This window comes from Hordeum vulgare, chromosome 5H (genome assembly GCF_904849725.1).
Source record: "Hordeum vulgare subsp. vulgare chromosome 5H, MorexV3_pseudomolecules_assembly, whole genome shotgun sequence".
Taxonomy (NCBI): Eukaryota; Viridiplantae; Streptophyta; class Magnoliopsida; order Poales; family Poaceae; genus Hordeum; species Hordeum vulgare.
In genome coordinates this window covers 491,931,440-491,953,443 of record NC_058522.1, presented here as the reverse complement: position 1 = coordinate 491,953,443, position 22,004 = coordinate 491,931,440, and the positions used below count along the sequence as shown (strand labels likewise).

At 46.3% G+C, this 22,004-nt stretch overlaps 2 protein-coding genes across 5 annotated transcripts; one reads left to right on the top strand and one right to left on the bottom strand.

Moving 5' to 3' along the window:
• Nucleotides 1-16,304: 16,304 nt before the first annotated feature.
• On the bottom strand, nt 16,305-18,810 carry LOC123399905 (trigger factor-like). Of its 3 annotated transcripts, none has more exons than XM_045094290.1 (8): nt 18,659-18,810; nt 17,938-18,044; nt 17,735-17,784; nt 17,568-17,650; nt 17,346-17,460; nt 16,945-16,958; nt 16,747-16,848; nt 16,305-16,660 (listed from the first exon to the last, which is right to left on the bottom strand). In XM_045094290.1, the coding sequence occupies exons 1-8, from the start codon at nt 18,716-18,718 to the stop codon at nt 16,541-16,543; spliced, it is 651 nt and encodes a 216-aa protein (XP_044950225.1). In that variant the 5' UTR covers nt 18,719-18,810; the 3' UTR covers nt 16,305-16,540. The 3 variants fall into 3 exon arrangements, with proteins under 3 accessions (XP_044950225.1, XP_044950226.1, XP_044950227.1); XM_045094291.1 differs by having other exon boundaries at nt 17,346-17,454; XM_045094292.1 differs by having other exon boundaries at nt 17,735-17,778.
• A 23-nt stretch (nt 18,811-18,833) lies between these two features.
• On the top strand, nt 18,834-21,224 carry LOC123399904. Of its 2 annotated transcripts, none has more exons than XM_045094287.1 (7): nt 18,834-19,028; nt 19,461-19,570; nt 19,879-20,028; nt 20,108-20,352; nt 20,609-20,719; nt 20,807-20,851; nt 20,925-21,224. In XM_045094287.1, the coding sequence occupies exons 1-7, from the start codon at nt 18,914-18,916 to the stop codon at nt 21,088-21,090; spliced, it is 942 nt and encodes a 313-aa protein (XP_044950222.1). In that variant the 5' UTR covers nt 18,834-18,913; the 3' UTR covers nt 21,091-21,224. The 2 variants fall into 2 exon arrangements, with proteins under 2 accessions (XP_044950222.1, XP_044950223.1); XM_045094288.1 differs by lacking the exon at nt 18,834-19,028 and adding an exon at nt 19,310-19,379.
• The last annotated feature ends 780 nt before the right edge of the window (nt 21,225-22,004 follow it).

Genomic DNA, 22,004 nt, shown 5'->3' with positions numbered 1-22,004 from the left:
GCCCTGCCCATTCTGGCTGCGCTTGCTTGCAGAGGGGGTTTGGGTTGGGTTTGCCTTTCCTGTTTCGTTTTTACCGCTCATCTGTCTCTCCATCATCCATGATGGCTAACGTCTTTCCTGTTTCGTTTTTACCGTTCATCTGTCTCTCCATCCATGGTGGTTGATGTTCGCCACATATGTGGCTCCAGATCAGCCGCTGGTGCGAGCATCAGCCGCGTAGGGCTGTTCCCGAAGGGCTCAAACATCACTAGGCGGCGGGGCGGGTTGGGCGGAGCCGACATACGGTTGACGGCGGTGGTCGAGGAGGGGGAGAGATGAAGGGAAGGGAAGGGAAGGGAAGGGAGGCGTTGCGTTCGCCGGGTTGAGGTGGAGGGCGGCGAGGGCTTTGGGCTTTGGTGACGGAGGAACAGAGGGCAGGCCAGGGACAAAGGAAGAGGAGAGGGGACGTGGTGGGGCTTGGAAATGACCATAGTACCCTTGCTTTTTCCCAAGCCCAACTGCCTCCCTGTCCCTGATGCGTCACCAGCCTTCTTTCCTCCTTTTTTGAACGCTGCCCTGCCCATTCTCGCTGCGCTTGCTTGCAGAGGGGGTTTGGGTTGGGTTTGCCTTTCCTGTTTCGTTTTTACCGCTCATTTGTCTCTCCATCATCCATGATGGCTAACGTCTTCCCTGTTTCGTTTTTACCGTTCATCTGTCTCTCCATCCATGGTGGGTGATCTTCGCGACATATGTGGCTCCAGATCACCCGCTGGTGGGAGCATCAGCCGCGCAGGGCTGTTCTCGAAGGGCTCAAACATCACTAGGCGACGGGGCGGGTTGGGCGGAGCCGACATACCGGTGACGGCGGTGGTCGAGGAGGGGGGAGACGAAGGGAAGTGAAGGGAAGGGAAGGGAGGCGTTGCGTTCGCCGGGTTGAGGTGGAGGGCGGCGAGGGCTTTGGGCTTTGGTGACGGAGGAACAGAGGGCAGGCCAGGGACAAAGGAAGAGGAGAGGGGACGCGGTGGTGCTTGGAAATGACCATAGTACCCTTGCTTTTTCCCAAGCCCAACTGCCTCCCTGTCCCTGTTGCGTCTTCAGCCATCTTTCCTTCTTCTTTTTTGAACGCTACCCTGCCCACTCTCGCTGCGCTTGCTTGCAGAGGGGGTTTGGGTTGGGTTTGCCTTCTCTGTTTCGTTTTTACCGCTCATCTGTCTCTCCATCATACATGGTGGCTCACGTGTTCCTTGTTTCGGTTTTATCGCTCATCTGTCTCTCCATCCATGGTGGCTGATGTTCGCGACATATGTGGCTCCAGATCACCCGCTGGTGCGAGCATCAGCCGCGTAGCACTGTTCCTGAAGGGCTCAAACATCACGAGGCGACGAGGTGGGTTGGGCGGAGCCAACATACCGGCGACGGCGGTGGTCGAGGAGGGGGAGAGACGAAGGGAAGTGAAGGGAAGGGAAGGGAGGTGTTGCGTTCGTCGGGTTGAGGTGGAGGGCGGCGAGGTCTTTGGGCTTTGGTGACGGAGGAACAGAGGGCAGGCCAGGGACAAAGGAAGAGGAGAGGGGATGTGGTGGGGCTTGGAAATGACCATAGTACTCTTGCTTTTTCCCAAGCCCAACTGCCTCCCTGTCCCTGCTGCGTCTCCAGCATTCTTTCCTTCTTATTTTTTGAACGTTGCCCTACCCACTCTCGTTGCGCTTGCTTGGAGAGGATGTTTGGGTTGGGTTTGCCTTCCCTGTTTCGTTTTTACCGCTCATCTGTCTCTACATCATCCATGGTGGCTAACGTCTTCCCTATTTCGTTTTTACCCCTCATCTGTCTCTCCATCCATGGTGGCTGATGCTCGCGACATATGTGGCTCCAGATAACCCGCTGGTGCGAGCATCGGCCGCGCAGGGCTGTTCCCGAAGGTCTCGAACATCACGAGGCGGCAGGGCGGGTTGGGCGGAGCCAACATACCGGCGACGGCGGTGGTCGAGGAGGGGGAGAGACGAAGGGAGGTGAAGGGAAGGGAAGGGAGCCGTTGCGTTCGTCGGGTTGAGGTGGAGGGCGGCGAGGGCTTTGGGCTTTGGTGATGGAGGAACAAAGGGAAGGCCAGGGACAAAGGAAGAGGAGAGGGGATGTGGTGGGGCTTGGAAATGACCATAGTACCCTTGCTTTTTCCCAAGCCCAACTGCCTCCCTGTTGCGTCTCCCGACTTCTTTCCTTCTTCTTTTTGAACGCTGCCCTGCCCACTCTCGTTGCGCTTGCTTGCAGAGGGGGTTTGGGTTGGGTTTGCCTTCCCTGTTTCGTTTTTACCGCTCATTTGTCTCTCCATCCATGGTGGCTGACGTCTTCCCTGTTTCGTTTTTACCGCTTATCTGTCTCTCCATCCATGGTGGCTCACGTCTTTCCTGTTTCGTTTTTACCGCTCATCTGTCTCTCCATCCATGGTGGCTGATGTCTTCACTGCTTCGTTTTTACCGCTCATCTGTCTCTCCATCCATGGTGGCTGACGTCTTTCCTGTTTTGTTTTTAGCGCTCATGTGTCTCTCCATCCATGGTGGCTGATGTCATTCCCGTTTCGTTTTTACCGCTCATCTGTCTCTTCATCCATGGTGGCTGACGTCTTCCATGTTTCGTTTTTACCGCTCATCGGTCTCTCCATCCATGGTGGCTAACGTTCGCGACATATGTGGCTCTAGATCATTCTACCCTGCACATCCCTTGGATCGGCCGGCTAGTACTCTGTGTTACCCATGATTGTTTCGGTCCACTAGACACATTCTGCTATGGGATGCCCTGGTTATTGGTTTGCCGGATCCTCTTGAAAGAAAAACAACGAAACCTAACTAGCCTCTCATGTCTTCATCGCCGGACGGCCGATATTTATACCCTTTATATGAGCATCTCCAACACAGACCCTAAATAAACCGTACGTCTAAAAACGGTTTTTTATCGCGCGCGACCGAATCGATAGTTTCAAAGGGCGCGTAAAAATCACGTGCGCGTTAAAAACCACTTACGCGCGTCGAATAGAACTACATCGCGCGCTGCTGAAATTGCCATCTTCGGGGTAACTAAAGTGTCATCCCACAGGTAGCTAAGGTACTTGTGTCATATGTGTGGGTAGATTTTGCTTCATGACACACGCGGGGTCAGGATGAATAGTACTTGTTGGGCGTGTGGCACAAAGTAGCTGCGTCCACACTTGTGAACAGTTCTAATGTTGGCCAACACACGATTCGTGTGCGCTGCCTCCTGCATACATCACACACAATGTGTGGACGAATGAGTAATATGACACACGAGTGGTGAATATCGGGACTCTTCTTCTATGCACTGGTTATCGCGATATTAGAGCAACTCCAACCGCGCGATCCAAACGGATGTGTGTTTTATCCGCATTTTGTCCATTTGGACCGGCCCGACGAACATCCGTCTTCGCTTTTCGAAATGGGTCCCAACGCTACCATGAGACATTTTTAAGGCGGCATGAAAATATACACGATAAACATTTTGAAAATAGAAAAAAATTAATTAAACATTAATGCCGGCCTTAATAGCTAGCGATAGTCCCAAGAATCCATATTGCATTAAGTAAAAAATATTAATTAAACTAAAAACGAGGTGGCACGGTACCCTAGTTGTCCTCGTCCTTGTCCTCGGGGCCGTTGAGGTCGACAAGCGTCAGCGCCCGGCCAACCCAGGGGAAGGCCGTCTTCCACACGGTAGCGACGTTGTTTGCCGGTGGTTGCATCGTCGTTGGCTGGGCTTCAGCATGGCGTTCCCCCTCCTCGGCTTCGGCGTCACGCTCCAGCTGCTTGACCACTGGCCCTCGAGGCGCTCCTCCACCAGCCGACATTTTCGTCAGTGCTTCATGTAAGCCGGCTCCTGCTCCGGCGTCGCCATCAACCAGACGTGTGGCGCGCTCACCCACTCGCACCCCATCTCGTCCCAAATCTACTGCTCGCTCTTTACGGTGGTCGGCCCTGGCTCGGCCTTAGCGGGGTACTGCGAGGCCGGTGGTGGCATGACGCAGTCGCCGGTAGCGAAGAGCGCCATGACCTCTGCCAACCGCGCCTAGTAAGCCGCCTCCTCCTCCTCCTCCTTGCGCCGCTCTTCCTCCTAGCTTTCACGGAGGGCAGCCGCGAGCGCCTCCTCGTAGGCGGCCTCCGCCTACTGGTCCTCGTCGCGCACGACAAGGGGCGGCGAGGTGCCTGCCCGTGCATCACGGATGCCGCACCAACGTTGCTCCTCGTGCTCAAACACAAACCAGACCTCCCAATCAGGAGAAGCTGAAGCTTATGCGGGGTTTAGCCGCTGCTCACGCGTCAGCTGATGTCGTCGGCGCCGAACCTCCTCCGCATGCGCCCGCCCGACCGCGGCACCACCTGCACTGGGATCCTGTGTGAATCCAAGTGCAAGCCATGTGGCAGCGTCGGGGTAGAGGAGAGGGATGCGGTGCTCCCAATGCCACCTTGCCTGATGCACTGGAACGCTTATCCGCTGTCGAGGCGTGCGGGAAGATGATGACGAGGGGAGCGCACGTGAAGGGAGGGCGGGGACCTTGTCCTTGTTCTTGCTCGAGCTCGAGCATGTGCCGTAGTAGAAACCCATGATGGTGGCTAGGGTTTGTCGCCAACGGGGGATCAACAACATATCAATTTTATGTCAAATGTAACATTTTATATTATTTGCATCATGTCAATTTTTCGTTGATTTTCATTTGCTAAATAATTCTTTTGCATTTTAGTGGTCAAATTTACCTCTGATTTTTTTGTTATCATGACACAAAGAAAAACAATACTACTTCAAAAAGAATTTAAAAAATCCTGAACATGTGTGCAATAGCATCAACATAGGCACACGAAGTTGCTGCACCATTATCCATGCATGCACATGAGGTAGTACGGCAAAATAAAATGTTGGCGATATGTGGACCATCCAAAATCTTCAATTACTTCCAATGTTTTTTCTTCCGAAAATACATGATGGAGCATGGGAGGACATGCCCTAGAATTGGAAAAATAAAATAAAATATAGTCAAATATTTTGAAACTTTTTGAACAACATAATGGTCTAACATAATACTAACGTTAAAGTTTTGGGGCAAAATAATTCATGTTGTATCCAAGCAAAATACAATGGAACTAATACTATATAAATTCTACCATCACTAGTAGAAAATGATCCATTTATCCCGGTTTCAGAGGTCCATTAGCCCCGGTTCTTGAACCGGGACTAAAGGGTCGGGACTAAAGCCCAAAATCTTTAGTCCCGGTTCGCTTACCAACCGGGACCGAAGGGTCTCCATGTGGCCGCTGCGGGGAGCCCGGGCAACATGGCATCCACGCATCAGCATCTGGGCAGAGCTGTTTTTTTTAAATGGGGGGAGGGGGGTTGGAGGGTTAATTTAGTGGTTTCATATTGTGTTAGCTAGCTAATAGAGAAAAGTGTTGTCTATTTCTCCGTGCTTGGTCGACGCTAGCTACTATACATATAGAATACATATAGAGAGAACATGACGCTAGCTAATAAGAAAATGAAGAAAACCATTTACAATCCCTAACATCTTTTACAATATAACATCTTTTACAATGCCTAACATCATCTACCTAAGATCCAATTACAAATAGCTCACATGGTATTCTCCATCTTTAGGTATGATGTGGTCAATAAAGAATCCCGTCAATTCCTCTTGAATTGCTCGTATGCCATCATCTGATAGGGGTTCATCCCGCTTCTTCCAGATCTAATTTAAAAAAGGGGTCAATACATGCATATATATGAATAAAACTCAACATAATTGATGGTAACATATAAAATAAATTTGTGAATATTATTTATGTACTTCAAATTGTTTGTCAGAGAGGCGAATGAACTCGCATACGTAGTATGCACATTTTTCAGCCCCAGCTACCTGGTACAAGCACTTTACGAGAATAGAGTTCAATCAAACTGATAAGCAAGCATGCTAGTGATATATTGATGAAAAATTGAATCAATTAGAGATGCGCGAAACTAGCTAGTACTACTTACTGGGGGTGCGTAAATTGCAACTCTTTGTTTAGACCGGGAAACTTTGAGGTGAACTTCTTCTAAACCCTGCCAGGCAAAGAAAATGATTAGTTGATATCAGGAAATTAACGAAAGTTGCATGCCAGTATGGTCCCGGTATTGACTGAACTTACTTCTTGAGCATTGCAGTCATGTCCGCATAATCCTCGGGATCTTTACGTCTCGAGTCTAAGACAGTTACTTTTGCCCCGTCAAGCTTAATGGATAGCAGAATAAAGTGGTAACTCCGCACGCATATATAACTCATCAATTACATTTACTTAACCTCGAGTAAGCGAAACCGAGTATACAGAGAAGACAGCAACACTCACTTGAAGTTGTAAGTAAAGAGTATTTCCCTTTTGTTTTGATTTGCAAGCAACGAGTTTAGCAAGCTAACCTCGGTCTCTTTGGTTTCATTTCGTACCGACAATACATTTACGGCTTCTGGGCTAATGAACCCAATATCGAAGATTCCTGCTTTTTTTAATTCGACGATCTTCAATCTCCATAATATATATAGTGAGGATAATTATATATACATGCAATGAACGAGACGAGCTAGAGATTTAACTATAGAAGTAATACCTACAAACAGTAGGAAGTCAGGAATTGTTTGTCGAGGGTCAGTTGATTGTATAACTGAAATAACTCCTCAAATTGAAAAGGCATCATTGGAGTTCAAATGAAATCGTGATATTTTTTCACTGCCATATAGATAGCTTCTTTCCCAGACTCCTTGCAGATGTTCATGTACCACTCATGCAATTCGTGCATCCTCGGTGTTAGAGGAGGATGACCAGGTTTGACGAGAGGCTTCTCGTGCATGTATTCATATTTTTCTTTATTTGTTATAGCTATATCAAAAATTACTGAATCCTTCATGTAATCACCAGGATTGGTACCGGGCAGCAACCCCAGATCATTAGCGACGACGATATCGCTAGACACCTTGAGCGGGGGACACAATTGCTTCTTCTGTTGGCCGAGCTGGGGAATTGTTTTACCACTTCTTCATTTTGCTAACCTTGCATCACTTCTAGCCGCCAGAGCAGCGGCGGAGTCTGTCTTCCGCTTGAGAGAAGGAGGAAGAGGCGACATCTTTATTACGTGTGTAATTTTTGGCGGAGCGGCGACGACGTCTGTCTTCCGCCATTGCGGAGGAGGCGGACTGCTCCGACGCGCCTGAGGAGGAGCTGAAGGAGGAGGACTGCTCCGACGTGCCTGAGGAGGAGCCGAAGGGGGAGGACTGCTATGACGCGCCTGAGGAGGAGCCGAAGGAGGAGGACTGCTCCGACACGCTGGAGGAGGAGCCGAAGAAGGAGGCGAAGTGCTCCGACGCGCCGGAGGAGGAGTCGAAGAAGGAGGCGGACTGCTCCAACTCGCCGGAGGAGTCGAAGAAGGAGGTGGAGTGCCCTCACGCGCCGGAGGAGGAGCCGAAGAAGGGGGCGGAGTGCCCTCATGCGTCGGAGGAGCCGGAGTGCCCTGATCACTCGCCGGAGGAGGATGAGGAGTGTCGTGATCACTCGCCGGAGGAGGATGAGGAGTTCCCTGATCACTCGCCGGAGGAGGAGGGGGAGGAGGCTTCCAGTTTGGAAGCTTGATGTACTCCTTCGGGCATAGACATGTACTCCTCGCAGCATGAACCAGCTTATTCTCCCCTTCACCTATAGGGTGGTCAAGCTCGAGCTCCTCAAATCCCTCCTTTACTTCATCCACCATCACAACAGCAAAGCCACGTGGAATCGGAAGGCAGTGAAAAGTTCCGTTGGATTGAGGAGGTGCAACAAAGACGATAGCAGCCTTGAAAAGTGAGGTTCCGGCATTTCGTCAAAAGATCGCAAGGTTGAGACTCCGTGATAGTATCCATGGGGTAGCTAGGAGCCGTGAAGTCAGGCTGAACGAGCTCCATGGAAGCCACACTGCTTCTCCGCTGAGATGGCGGGGTAACTTCTAGGATAGTTTCGTGTCGCTGAGATGGTTGGTGGGCAGCTCGCTGGCTCTCAACTTCCTCTAGAATTTGTAGTTTTGCATTGATCTTGTGCATGTCGCTCAGCTCCGCTTTCCTCTTTCTCTCTCGGCTTCTGTAACTGGCTGCATCGTGAAACCCAACCTTCCACGGAACGGATCCTGGTGTGCCTTGTGTTCGTCCAGGGTGCTCAACATTCCCTAGGGTCTGAGTCAGCTTGTCCTTCTCTCTGTCGGTGTCTATAAAGGTATGGTTGGTCCTCATTCACTTTTCTCTTGAACTTCAAAAATTTCAGCAAAAGGAAATTATGTTTAGGAGGAAGTTTCATGGTGGTTCCTCAAGTAAGAAGGGTCCTCATCTCTCCTTTCGGGAGCCCGAACCTTTTCAACTAAGGGACGCACCGGTGCAACCATGTGAATGGCCTTCCGATGAGTTCATGATCGACAGGCTTCAAGGATGAGTTTGATCCACTTGTCCGCAATGGCGGGTTAGAAGAATTCCTCTCAGATAAATGTGAACAGTATGCTATGCTCACTGCCTCTTTCGTGCGTAGATTTAAATTTTTAGTTGGCCGTGAATCATCCATACTGCTTGATCTGTATGATAAATCCTATACCGTGGGTCTGGAGGATTTCAATAGGATCTGCAAGATACCCGATGGAGGTAGTGTTAATGATCCTCCTAAGTCTTCGGTCAGAGACTTTGTCTCCAGTATAACTGTTGGAGAAACCCAAAGATATCACGCAAGCCACCATAGGAAGCATCCATTTCCCTGCCTTGCACTACCTTGCCCTCTTCATAGGTAGGTGCGTTAACGGCAAGGGTGCACATTGTCACCTATGCGCTTCCGACCTTAGTATCCTTAAAAGCGCAGTAACAGGTGACAGGAGCTTCAATATGGGAGCTATTATAGCAAGGAGGGTGAATAAAGATGCCAGTGAGGGGGATTTCTTTGGTGGAGTTTATGCTACACGCTTAGCAAATTTTCTTGGAGTATCCATCCGTCCAGAAGACCCTCCTCTCCGTACAGCATACCTTGATCGTGTTGCTCTAACACGCTACCAGTTCCTTGAGAGAGATCATGGATCCCTCCTATACCGCTTGATATTTAACCGACAGCGTGTTTTCCATATTACCCTTCCTGCTCCTGCTTTCGTTGATTTTCAGGTTAAACAAAGATACTACATAACCATAGGAGAGGCAGAGGAGTATAAGAGGGAGGCGACTTCTGCTCGACTTCGTGAGGCAGCTATTCAGGCAGTGGCTGCAGCACTCCCGTATAACACCCATTATGACTTTGGGTTTCGCCAGGATCATCCATGGGAGTAGAACAAGCTAGGCCAAAAGCCTAAGCTTGGGGGAGTACGCGTTCTCACCGACTTTACATTCATGCTTATGCTTTCACTCTGTTAGCCGGTGTTTACACTTTGCCACTGTATTATCCATGCTAGTTTCTTTTCATTTTCTTGTTTTCTTGTTTTGTGTCCTTTTGAGAAAACCCAAAAAGATTTTTCTTTCTTCTTTTGCTTGTTGGGAGCTTTCCCGTGTAAATAGCTTTCTTTTTCTTTGTGTCAAGGTAGAAGATATTGGTTTCAATGTTTAGTGGTTCTTACATGCTTACCTGTTTAGCTTTCAAAGAGCCATATTATTTTGTCTTCTCCTTTGTGTTTGCCTGCAGATTCAGCTTAGTCCAATGCGCTTATTATTGTTCACATCGTTCGATCGTGCAAATGAAAGGCAACAATGATGGTATATGATGAAGTGACTGAGATTGAAAAGCTGGTATGAACTCTATCTATTTTGTTTTTGTAAATATGACTAGCTTGTCGACCCAGATTTAGCTTTGTTGTGAGAGAACCATGTTTGCAATGACAACTTAGAGATCATAGTTTCTGATTCCATGCTTATTTAGCTGAGAGCTTATAATGGTTTGTCTTGATTGCCAACATAGATTTTGAGATGACTGTGATGTAGTATGATAGGATGGTATTCTCCTTTGAATGTTTCAAGTGGCTTGACTTGGCGCATGTTCATGCATGTAGTTGAAACAAAATCAACATAGCCTCTATGATGTTCGTGTTCATGATGATTTATATCTTGTTCATGCTTGCATTCAATGTTAGTCAAACTCATTGCATCTTGATGACTGTTGTCGCTCTCTAGTTGGTCGCTTCCCAGTCGTTTGCTAGCCTTCACTTGTACTAAGCGGGAATACTGCTTGTGCATCCACTTCCATAAACCCAAAAGTTTTTCCATGAGAGTCCACCATACCTACCTATTTGCGGTATCTACCTGCCGTTCCAAGTAAATTTGCATGTGCCATTCTCTAAACCTTCAAGAAATAATCTGTTTTGCATGCCGGGACCGCTCATGTGGTGACAGAGGGCTATTGGTATCTTCCATGCTAGGAGTGTTATCCTCGACATGTGTTTATTCACAGTCATTCACGAGAAAGGGGCCGGTATTTGGGATGCCCAGTTCCACGCTTAAATCGAAAACATAACTGTAAAACAAGACTCCCCCCGGATTGATGTTAGTATGGACGGTACCCGAGGATTCGGCTAGCCGTGGAGTGTGATTGATTGGTGGGGGGGAGTTAAAACTTTACCTTTCTGTTTGGGAACCACCTATAGCATGAGTAGCATGGAAGATATTGAGAACTCTTGGTCATTGCGTTGACAATGAAAGCATGCCACCCAAAATTATTATCTCTGTTTTCAAAGCTTGAGCTCTGGCACCTCTGCAAATCAATGCTTCCCTCTGCGAAGGGCCTGTCTATTTATTTTCATGTCGAGTCATCCTCCTCTTATATAAGCACCAATTAGAGAGCACCACTGTCATTTTTATGCTTTGCTTTTGATTGATATTGAGTATGAATATGACTGGATCTTCGTTGCTATGAATTACAATGTTTAGTCAGCCCTTGATCTTTGAAAGTGCTCTGCATTTATGTTTTGCGGTCTCGGAAAGAGCTAGCAAGATACCACCTATTCATATTGATTCATGCTTGTTTTGATTGAAGTGTTGGTATTTGAAACTCATTATTATTTGCTCGTTAGCTGATTATGCCATTGATATTAGTTTACCATGAGACCTTTGTGTCATTTACCTATGTGGTTAACTTGTGATCTTGCTGAAATTCTGGTTATGAGTTAGACATAGTTGCAACAACAAGATCAAACAGAGTTTGTCAAAGTTTTTCTTTCTCTCTCAGTTTGTCAACTGAGTTGCTTGAGGACAAGCAAGGTTTTAAGCTTGGGGGAGTTGATACGTCTCCATCGTATCTACTTTTCCAAACTCTTTTGCCCTTGTTTTGGACTATAATTTGCATGATTTGAGTGGAACTAACCTGGACTGACGCTGTTTTCAGCAGAATTGCCTTGGTGTTATTTTTGTGCATAAATCAAAGTTCTCCAAACGTCCTGAAAATTTACAGGGAGCACTTTTGGAAAATATCAAAAATATATGCGCCAAGTTCCACCTCAGGGGGTGGGCTAGTGGGCCACAAGCCCCTGCTCCGTCACCACCCCCCTGGTGGCGGTGGGCAGGCTTGTGGGGCCCACAGGCACCTGCCGCCCCCAACTCCAGCTCTATAACTTGTCTTTCATCCCAGAAAAAATAAAAAAGAGAAGTTTTCGTCGCATTTTCGATACGGAGGCGCCGCCACCACCTGTTCTTCATCTGGAGGGCAGATCTGGAGTCCGTCTTGGGCTCCGGAGAGGGGAAATCGTCGCCATCGTCATCATCAACCTTCTTCCCTCTCCAATTCCATGAAGTTCTTCACCGTTCGTGAGTAATCTATTCGTAGGCTCGTTGGGCGGTGATGAGTAGGATGAGATCTATCATGTAATCGAGTTAGTTTTGATGGGGATTGATCCCTAGTATCCATTATGTTCTGAGATTTGATGTTGCTACTACTTTGCCATGCTTAATGCTTGTCACTAGGGCCCGAGTGTCATGATTTTAGATCTGAAATTATTATGTTGTCACCAATATATGTGTGTTTTAGATCCGATCTTGCAAGTTGTAGTTACCTACTATGTGTTATGATCCGGCAACCCCGGAGTGACAATAACCGGAACCACTCCCGGTGATGACCATAGTTTGAGGAGTTCATGTGTTCACCAAGTGCTAATGCGTTGGTCCGGTTCTTTATTAAAAGGAGAACCTTAATATCACGTAGTTTCCTTTTGGACCCCGCTGCCACGGGAGGGGTGGACAATAGATGTCATGCAAGTTCTTTTCCCTAAGCATGTATGACGACACACGGAATGCATGCCTACATCACATTGATGAACGGGAGCTAGCCACTTATCTCTCCGTGTTATAGTTGTTGCATGATGAATATCATCCAAACAAATCACCGACCCATTGCCTACGAGTTTTTCCTACTGTTGCTACTGTTGTTACTTGTCTTCCTCTGTTGCTGCTACTACTATTGCTACTGCTTTTACTTGTCTTGCTCTGCTGCTGCTACTGTTGCTACTGTTGTTACTTGTCTTGCTCTGCTGCTGCTACTGTTGCTACTACTGTTGCTTGCTACTGTTGCTACTTGCTACTGCTGTCACTACTGCTGTTCCTTGCGACTGTTATTGCTCGTTACACTGCTACTACCTGCTACACTGTTGATTCACCAGACCGTTGACGGGAATTGACAACTTCCATCATCGCGGCAACGGAAGCGCCATTGATACAATCGTTAGGAATAGTCTGTTGTCAACAGATCGTTTCTGACATCGTTGTTATCATACTACTTTGTTGTTACTACTGTGCTTGCAGATACTAATCTTTCAGGTGTGGTTGAATCCGACAAATTCAGCTGCTAATACTTGAGGGTATACTCTCACCTCCTCACGGGCTTATCAACAAATTGGGTCGAATACTCTACCCTCGAAAACTGTTGCGAACCCACGCGCTGGTGGGCCATCAACAACATTCTTCCAGTTTCATTACCGGGGAGTGCTATCAGCATTCTTCTGGTGTCGTTGCAGGAGAAGGTTTGTTGTTATAAGCATTCGTCTAGTTAATGCCAGAGATTGCACGGATCACCCACCCCCCTTGGGCAATCTCCATCCTCTTCCATGGGATGCTCCCCAATCTCTTCCTCAATGACGTCACCTGCAGTCAAGGTACTACCATCTTTCCCCCATACCTTACTGAAGAATCCAACATTCATATATTAGTAGATTATGAATTACAATTTTGTAGATGGATGGATGGAACTGTTGGTTTTGGTTGTTATGTACTATATTATGTGATGTATGTTAGCAAGTACTCCCTTCATTCCTTTATGTAAGGTGTATTATTTCCGCCACGGTGACCAAGGCGCATAACTATACACATGTTAAGACGAAATTAACCTTGGCCAAATCATTGATTAGAGGCAATAAAATCATTTAGGCTAGGAAAGTAAGAGATACACACAATCATGAGAGAGATTCTTTCCTTCTTCTTTTTATAATAAGAGATGCATGCAATCAAAGGAGGGACACTTTCCTTTTTTTTAAGGGATAATGATGGAATTACAAAGAATTAGAAGAAATGCATCTTACATTGTGGAATTTTATCAAAAAACAAATACACCTTATATAAAGGAACGGAGGGAGTATATGGATAAGTTTAAATGTTTAATTGCTCAATTTGAATTTTGAGATTTTATATATTTAGATGTATAACGATTATTAATTTTACCTCTTATCTATTTTTTATATGCCTACAATAGAATATTTTGATATATTACATAGCTAGGTGCATGGAATTATGGTATGATACATAAAAAATTCAGATATAAGTTGGCAAGTTTCTGTTTAATCTATCGATTAATGGTCGATCGATTAATCCAGTTAATAGGCCGATTCACCGATTGATCGCTACTCCCATGCCGACCGAGCAGCTACCAGTTACCGATTTCTTGAACAATGAGCATACCCAAGCCTAGACTAACCAAATCGACAGGTGTGGCGGCGAGGACGTGGCGGAGGAGCCAGAGGAGCTCAGTCCTTGTCGGAGTCGAGGTCGAGCTCCCCGCGGCAGAGGAGCCGGAGGAGGCGCGGCGGCGGACCACGAGCTCGCGGCGTTCGAACGCCAGCGGGGCCGTCTCCCATAGTTGAGCCACTTCTGCGCCCCCTGCCCGCGTGCGGTGTTGGAGATGCGGTGTCATCCCACCACTTCCATAGCCATCCATGAGTCGGAAAGGGTCGCTAGGGATTTTTTTAGGCTCGCCGACGACGAGAAATTAGGGGGGGGGGGATTGCGGCGGAGGAGGCGAATAGGGTTTGACCTGTATCCGAGCGGTGAAACTGCATAAATAGCGATGGAGAGGGTCTTTTTCCGGGCCACGGTAAACTTTTTATGGGCCGAGCTCGGGATACGGAGTCTGTTCTGACAAGAAAAACAGGCTCGCTAGAGTAATACAGGTGCGCCTCTTTTACAAGGTCTGCTAGAGATGCTCTAAAACGGCCTTCACTGCTTCAGCTTTCTGTTATACTTTTTTTTAAAAGGGGATCTCCCCCGGCCTATGCATCATGATGATGCATGCAGCCATTTATTAATTAAAGCAAAGTTTCACAAAAGTACAATCTTCAACAAAAGCTCACAGATAGAGCCTGTAGAAATAAAAGGAAATAAACTGTCACGTCCGGCTAAACAAATACAGGCTACGATGACTAAAGACCTGGCCTATTAGTTAGCCGTCATCCAAATCGGTTAAAAATAGCCCGTGCTGCCGTCTCCCACCGGTTAGCTTCCTGTTAGATGGACAGCGGCGTCGAAGCAGAACTCTTTTCCAGGTTCGAACACGGCCTCGAGCTCCTCGTAGCTTTGCAGAACATTCAGGTTCTTTGACGCGTCAAGGTTCTCCTGTAGCATGTCAATGCAACAGAGGTAAACGAATGCACGATTAAAGTAGGAAACCCATGGATAGTAGTTGTTACCCTTTCAACATATTCAACGACTGCGCGATTGATGATTTTCCTGATGGCTGCTTTCTTCACTTTTGATGGTCCAATCAAGTGCAGAGCGACTTCTTTTGGTACCTGATCCATGACAAGATTCATGGAGCGGGTCAAAACACAATCCAGCTAGCATGTGGAGATGTTCAGAAGCAGAGGAACTAGTTTTTGGTTGGGAGAACTTACATTTGGAGTTTTCCCTGAATCATTTCAAGTAGCACCAATGTCGAGGAAAGTGACCAGCGTTAGTTCCATATCAAAAATTTAAGGAGCTATCTAAGCTGTAACAATTCAAAAATGCTACAAAGATGCAAAGCTAAACAAAGAAGAGAAGTGCAATCTACAATTAATAGAATTAAAAATCTTCTATATGGATTAACGCAAATAGCTCTGCTAATGGTCCATTGAGACATAAGATGAGTGTATGACCCATCAAGAAGCCATTTGTTCTAAGTAGTCTTCAGATGCTAAGCGCCTGTTCGGCATCTCTCCATGGAGCGGAGCGCGTGGAGCGGCATTTTAACAACTCCCGGATTTATCACTGCATGCCACTCCGCTCCAGCGCGGAGTCGCGGAGCGGAGTGAGTCCGAACGCGCCCTAAGTATTGAACTCATGGGATGAACTCCTGAGTTTTGGAAGATACAAGATCGAATAACAGAAACAGAGTTGCAACAGTTGCAGTAGGCTCTATCTGAAGGTCTGAACTGAGATGGCTAGGGAAAATAAAAGGCTTACTAAGGATAATTTGGCCAAGCGTAATTGGGAGGGTAGTAAATTATGTAGCTTTTGTTATCATGACGAGACTATCAAACACCTCTTTCTCCAATATCCTCTAGCACAAATTTTATGGCGATCCATTTATATAGCCTTTAATATCATACCTTCAAATAGTATTGGCACATTTTTTGAGACATGGCTAAATGGAGTTGAGATAAATAGTGCGAGGTATAGGAGTATGTACTTTTACTTTGGGCTATATGGAATTGCGGGAATGACATGGTTTTTAACATAGAACCACATATAAATTTTTTGCAGGTAATTTACAGGGCAACTGCGTTGATCCGTACATGATCATTACTCACTCTTGCAAAAACCAGAGAGCCTTTGATTACTGGGTCTATCCGATAGAAGATGGTAGCTCGGGATATGTACAACCGGTTTGGATGACTGTCCGGTAATAGGATAGGTGGTTAGGCATCTAGTCCTATCTTCGGCGGTTGTGACATATTTTTTAATTATTATTATGGATTATTTTGCAGCTCTCAATGAGCTTGTTTGAAACCGCAGACTATTTTATTGCTCTTTTTAATAAAGGGGGTGCATGCATCTTTTTGATGCAGAGGCCGGAGGAAATCCTCACTTTCTAAAAAACATAAAGTATAATTCTGACATGTCAACAACCAGTCAACAAAATTTGCTCTCTGCATCAACCAAAAAACAGACTAGCAGTAGCATCCATGATCATCAAGATAACAACAGGGCTGTGTGCAGCAGACTAGCAGATCTGGAAGCTCAAGGTCAAGGGGCAGCTGCCCAGGAGTCCCCCTCCCAGCAGAAGTCATCTCTCTAATTGCATCATGGAACTTTTTCATTGCGTCAGCTTCCTGTTAGATGGACAGCAGCGTCAAAGCAGAATTCTTTTCCAGGCTCGAACGCGGCCTCGAGCTCCTCGTAGCTTTGCAGAACCTTCAGGTTCTTCGATGCGTCGAGGTTCTCCTGCAGCATGTCAATGCAATACAGGTAAATGGCCAACCAATTCACATCTACAGTGGGAAAACTATGGATAGTAGTTGTTATGTTACCTTCTCAACATATTCAGCGACTGCGCCATTGATGATTTTCTTGATGGCTGTTTTCTTCACTTTTGATGGTCCAATCAAGTGCAGAGCGACTTCTTTTGGTACCTGAGCCACGACAAGATTCATGGAGCACCTCAAAACACTATCCAGCTAGCATGTGCAGATGTGAGGAACAAGTTTTTGTTTGTCACAATAACTTACATTTGGAGTTTTCCCTGAAGCATTTCAAGTAGCACCAATGTCGTGGAAAGTGACCAGCGTTAGTTTCATATCAAAAATTGAAGGAGCTATCTAAGCGGTAACAATTCAAAAGCGCTACAAAGATGCAAAGCTAAATAAAGAAGAGAAGTGCAATCTATGGTTAATAGAATTAAACAACTTCTATATGGATTAACGCAAATAGCTCTGCTAATGGTCCATTGAGACGTATGACACACCAAGAAGCCATTTGTTCTGAGTAGTCTTCAGATGCTAAGTATTGAACTCATGAGATGAACTCCTGAGTTTTGGAAGATACAAGATCAAATAACAGAAACAGAGTTGCAACGGTTGCAGTAGGCTCTATCTGAACTGAGATAGATAGGAAATAAAAGGCTTGCTACCTCCTTTCAGTCGCCGAAATCCTGGAAGTGGTTGTGCTGCGGCAATATGCTTTGATAAGACTTTCTCAAAGACAGAATCCGTCATTTTACTGCTAATAGTTACTCGTATCTGTGTCTTGTAACAAAGAAAATGGAAAGGTAAAGAGATTAAGATGATTTCTGCAAAGGAGCTGGATTTTATTTTCAGACCACTCTATTACTGAGAGCAAAATGCCAACCAACCTCTATCACTCCATCTTCTTCAGTAAGCACAGACACATGAAAATCTTTAAAGGCTATTGGCGCCTGCGTGGGATTTTCTGTACCTGATAGCACAGATTATTAGCCCAGAAGGTAATGATTTTTGGTGCACTGTTTGGATATAACAGGATAAGAGGATAAAGGTGTACATTGTACTGGAGATAATTCCTGAAGCGCTCTGCAAACTTTATGGCTGATTCTGGGAAATAAATTCATAAGCAACTATGAACAGTGAAGCGATCCATTAGTGCTAAGCAATAAGCAGTAGGTATTACTCCCTCAGTACGATCGAACATGAAAGGAATAATCATTTCAAGACTGTCAATGATCCGAGTAAGCAACAGCAACCTACCGTTTTGAACATTTGTTGTGAAGTATCATCAGGCACACCGAAGAAGGTACGTCATGCAAAAACTGAAGTTGACGTCCAAGGCCCCTGGTGCATTTGTGATTCACCATCTGCAAGACAATCCACAAATTTTGACTGCGATTTCTCATGAGTAAGCTAAAGCATTGGACATAGCACTAAGGAATGAACAGCGAGGTAATGGATGCCTCCATCCAGATTGTTTTCTCCCCTTCCTTGAGCGGAATTTCATGCAAAGTGTCCTATATTTATCCATTAGTGTGCTTGCATGTCTGAACATAACATACACTTTTCTACCTTACATTGTGCTGAGTTAAACAACAGCACCCGCAGGTGGGTTTGTTTAACCCTCTTAATGCCAGGGCTGAGAATTGAAGAAAACAAAGACTAAGACCTCTGAATGTCTTCTCTCTCGTGCGAATTCTCTCGTGGGTTCTAATCACTGAACCCAAAATTCTTCACAAGTTTGAGGCAAAATTAAGATCCGGTTTTTTTTAAGCCGGCCATCTCTTGGAATGGCAAATACATCAACCTAATGCTACCCATTCTCTTCAATTGCAACGAACTGCGCAAGTAAAAAAGTACCAACTTTCCCAACATAATAATTCACATCACGCGTTAAACCCTAGGCAAGGATACATAAACCACCCCTCAAGAAGGTAGCACCGGAGAGAGGGGGCAGGGAGGGGTGGGGGAGCGGGTGTACCTTGAGATTCACGAGGCTCGTTCCTGCGGCAGAGCCTCCCATGGAAATGGATAACTCCATTGCTATCCAGTCCAAGAGAGCTTCCGCTTCCAAGTTCCAAGCAAGAAACCACAGGACTGGAGGACGCAGTTATCTAACTCACCCGTCGATCCCGACCGTCCATTCCCAATCGGTCGGACAGAACGCTCTGTGTCTGTTTCACTAGCACTACTCTCAGATTCTGTCTCGCCGCTGGCGGCGGCGGCGGCGGCGGCGATGGAGGTGGCGGTGGAGGCGGGGGCGTACGAGGAGATGCTGCGGGTGGTAGAGGGCTGCGCTTCCCGCATCCGGTGGCGCATCCGGCCCCATTCCAAGCGGCGCCTCCTCAACGGTTGGTGCCCACGAAAACGCTTCTCGTTTCTCTGTTCTGCTTCTCCCTGATGGAAACTGTATAGGAAATGCCGCGAGGCCGCCTCGTTTCTTTGCTGTGATACTATTGATTCTTCGCTAAGGTAAGAGTTGCATGATTCGGTGGCAAATTTATGCAGTTGTGTAAGTCAACATCCACCACATGACCCGGTTTGGTTTAAGTCGAGCTAGGTTCAGATAGTTTCAGAGTTCGATAGCATATAATAGCTCACACATGCCGCAGTTAGCTCCGGTAGGTTCAGAATTTGATACCTGTACATGGGCAGATTGATCGGGGACCTAAGGAATAATTGTGCAGAAGGACTATACTTATGTATGTATATATCGAGTTGCATTTGACACTAGTGCACTGAGGAGCAAACTTACTAAACTGGTACTGATGAACTGTTGGCAGATATCACGTTCCTCTGCACCGGGTTGCGGCCTGTGATACTGATGGACTACGGCGGCACGATGCCTCAGCTACAGGAGAATCTCTGCAGCCTGCTGCACCATGCTCGGCAGGTGATTGCCCGATTTTGATGTGTTGAATTATCTCCTTCATTGCTACTGAATATCCATCCATAACACCTCTCCCTTGCAAAGTAGAAAGTCTGATTTGGAAGCTACGAATCTTGTCATTATTGAATTTTGTATTAGCGAGCATTGGATGCGACTGCTTTCATGATTCAGTATTAAGCCCTTGTCCCATGGAGAAGAGGCATGGCTTATGCAGCCATAAGTTCATGTACTAGTCTTTCGAGTATAGCCATATATGACCATGTTATAATGTGCGTCTAATCAGAAATTCTAATGTTCTGTTTGATCTGCAGGAAGCAAGCATGTTGAATCCACTAAGGGTGGTGGTTATGAAAGATATGCTCTACTTGATTCACGTACAACTACTTGCTGAACATGCGTCACCACATGCGAGGTCACAGCACCAGCTAGCTTTTGTGGACCTAGAGAAAAGCTGTTGCGAAGTCTTTACCTTCTCAGATCACACTTCTACTTTTTGGTCTATTGCCCTGTTTTATATTACTGACTGATCTCCTGGTTCAGCTGCTTGTAAACACAGAAGAGAATGAAACCATGGTGGAGCTTTTATCGATCCAAGATTGTTTTTCAGCTGCATTCCCTCTTGAAGCAGGTGTAGAGCCTGGAACAACAAATCAGAAGTCAAGACTTACAGAGAGAGCAACTGATGTGGAGTGCGCTGGCATCAGCATTCCCGACACTACCTCACTGGTTGTTGATCTGAGTGCCTTCCTAGAGGGTACCCGAATTGCACTGCCTTCTCTGAATGGGTAATTTCTGCTTCTCACTTCCTAGAGGGTACCGAAACTCAAAACCATGGAATGCTAGCCCACTTAACCCGTTACGTGGACACTTGTAAACTAAAAGTATGGCATGTCTCATTATAGAACATGGTACCTTTTCTTTTGCTAATTCTTCTGACAACAGAAGGAAATGTCTTACACACTCTTATGTTTGCTATGTTGCCTAAGTTAGCCATTTCAATTGACCTCTTCCAGTTCATTGTTTCACTTGCAACATTTGTAGGTGGCTTTTGGGTTATCCTGTGACATATTTGTTTCGCAACGAAAGTGGTGAGGCGGCCACACAGAATCTCTCCAAGCACTCTCTTCATATATATAGGATATATGTGGTCAGGTTTGTCTTCATTCATGAACATACCAGTTGTCATTTCTCCAGAAAGAGTTTTCTTGTAGCTCTTATACTGGTAATATCTTACCGTAGAAATCGCCAGTCCGATGCCAAACAATCAGAAGAGGAACTGTTGAGGTAAACTATAATTTTTACAGATTTTTTTGCGAGGATGTTTCACTTACAAACTAACAGTGACATGGCATGCCAGTTTTTCAGTTCCGTGTGGCATTAGCGTGAAACGGGACGAAGAACCGTGGGCCAAGTCATTTCTAGTTCGCATGAACAGGAAGCTCGAACGATGCAGCCACATCTGGGCAGCAGTGCGGTTGGAGATCGAGGTCTTCCAAAGCCAGTCGGGGGTCATTGTTCTGTAGTTCAGATTACCACCAGTCAGTTTTACCACACGAAGTCTGCTAAGCTGGCATGTTCAATGCAAGCTGATGACTGTATGTTGTTGATGTGTTGTTCGATTAGAGAACTGAAGAGTCTGAATGAGGTTTATCATTGATATGTTTGTATGATTGGTCCATTGATGCATCATCTCATCATCATGGTGTGTGTCATGTGTTCAGTTCATCTGATGGATGTATCATTCGTCTGTTTGTATTGCTGGCTCTGAACTACAGAAATTACTGTAAGAATTTACGGCATGAGGTCGTTTCCCCCTTTTCAAGCTGACCTTATGCTAAATCCTTGATGCGGCGATTTCAGTCAATAAAAACTCTATTTATCGGAAGATTGTTCTACATTCTCAGGATTCATGAAATTCATCTGATTCAAGATGGACCTCTTCTATGCCTTCCACCTCCATCATCTTAGGAACACAGAGGAAAGGCGTCATTTTGGGACTCGCCGTGGGTGCAAGGAAAGGAACCAAAGGACACCGCGCCCTCATCTTCGCGCCTCAAAAAGGAAGTAGATGGTTAGGGAAGCTTTACAGACAACGCTTGTATGTAAAAGATCGACTCTTCCATTGGACTCGTCATGGACCACATCGTCCAGTTTGTAAACCTATGGTTCCACCTCAAGCACACCCAGCTCCGCGGTGAGATCAAGGATGTCGTCACGTGGAAGCTCATGGCATCTAGCGATTTATTTGACGGCTTCTGCTTTTAAGGCCCCACTTTTGGGCGTTACACTCGCTACCATTAACAAGACTGATTGAAAAGTCTAGGTGGTTGCGGCCCTCCAAAGGTCAAGTTCTTCGGTTGGCTAGCGCTCCAAAATATAATCTAAACGGTGGACCGCTTACACGGAAGATGGCCAAATTGCGTCCCGTGCACACTAT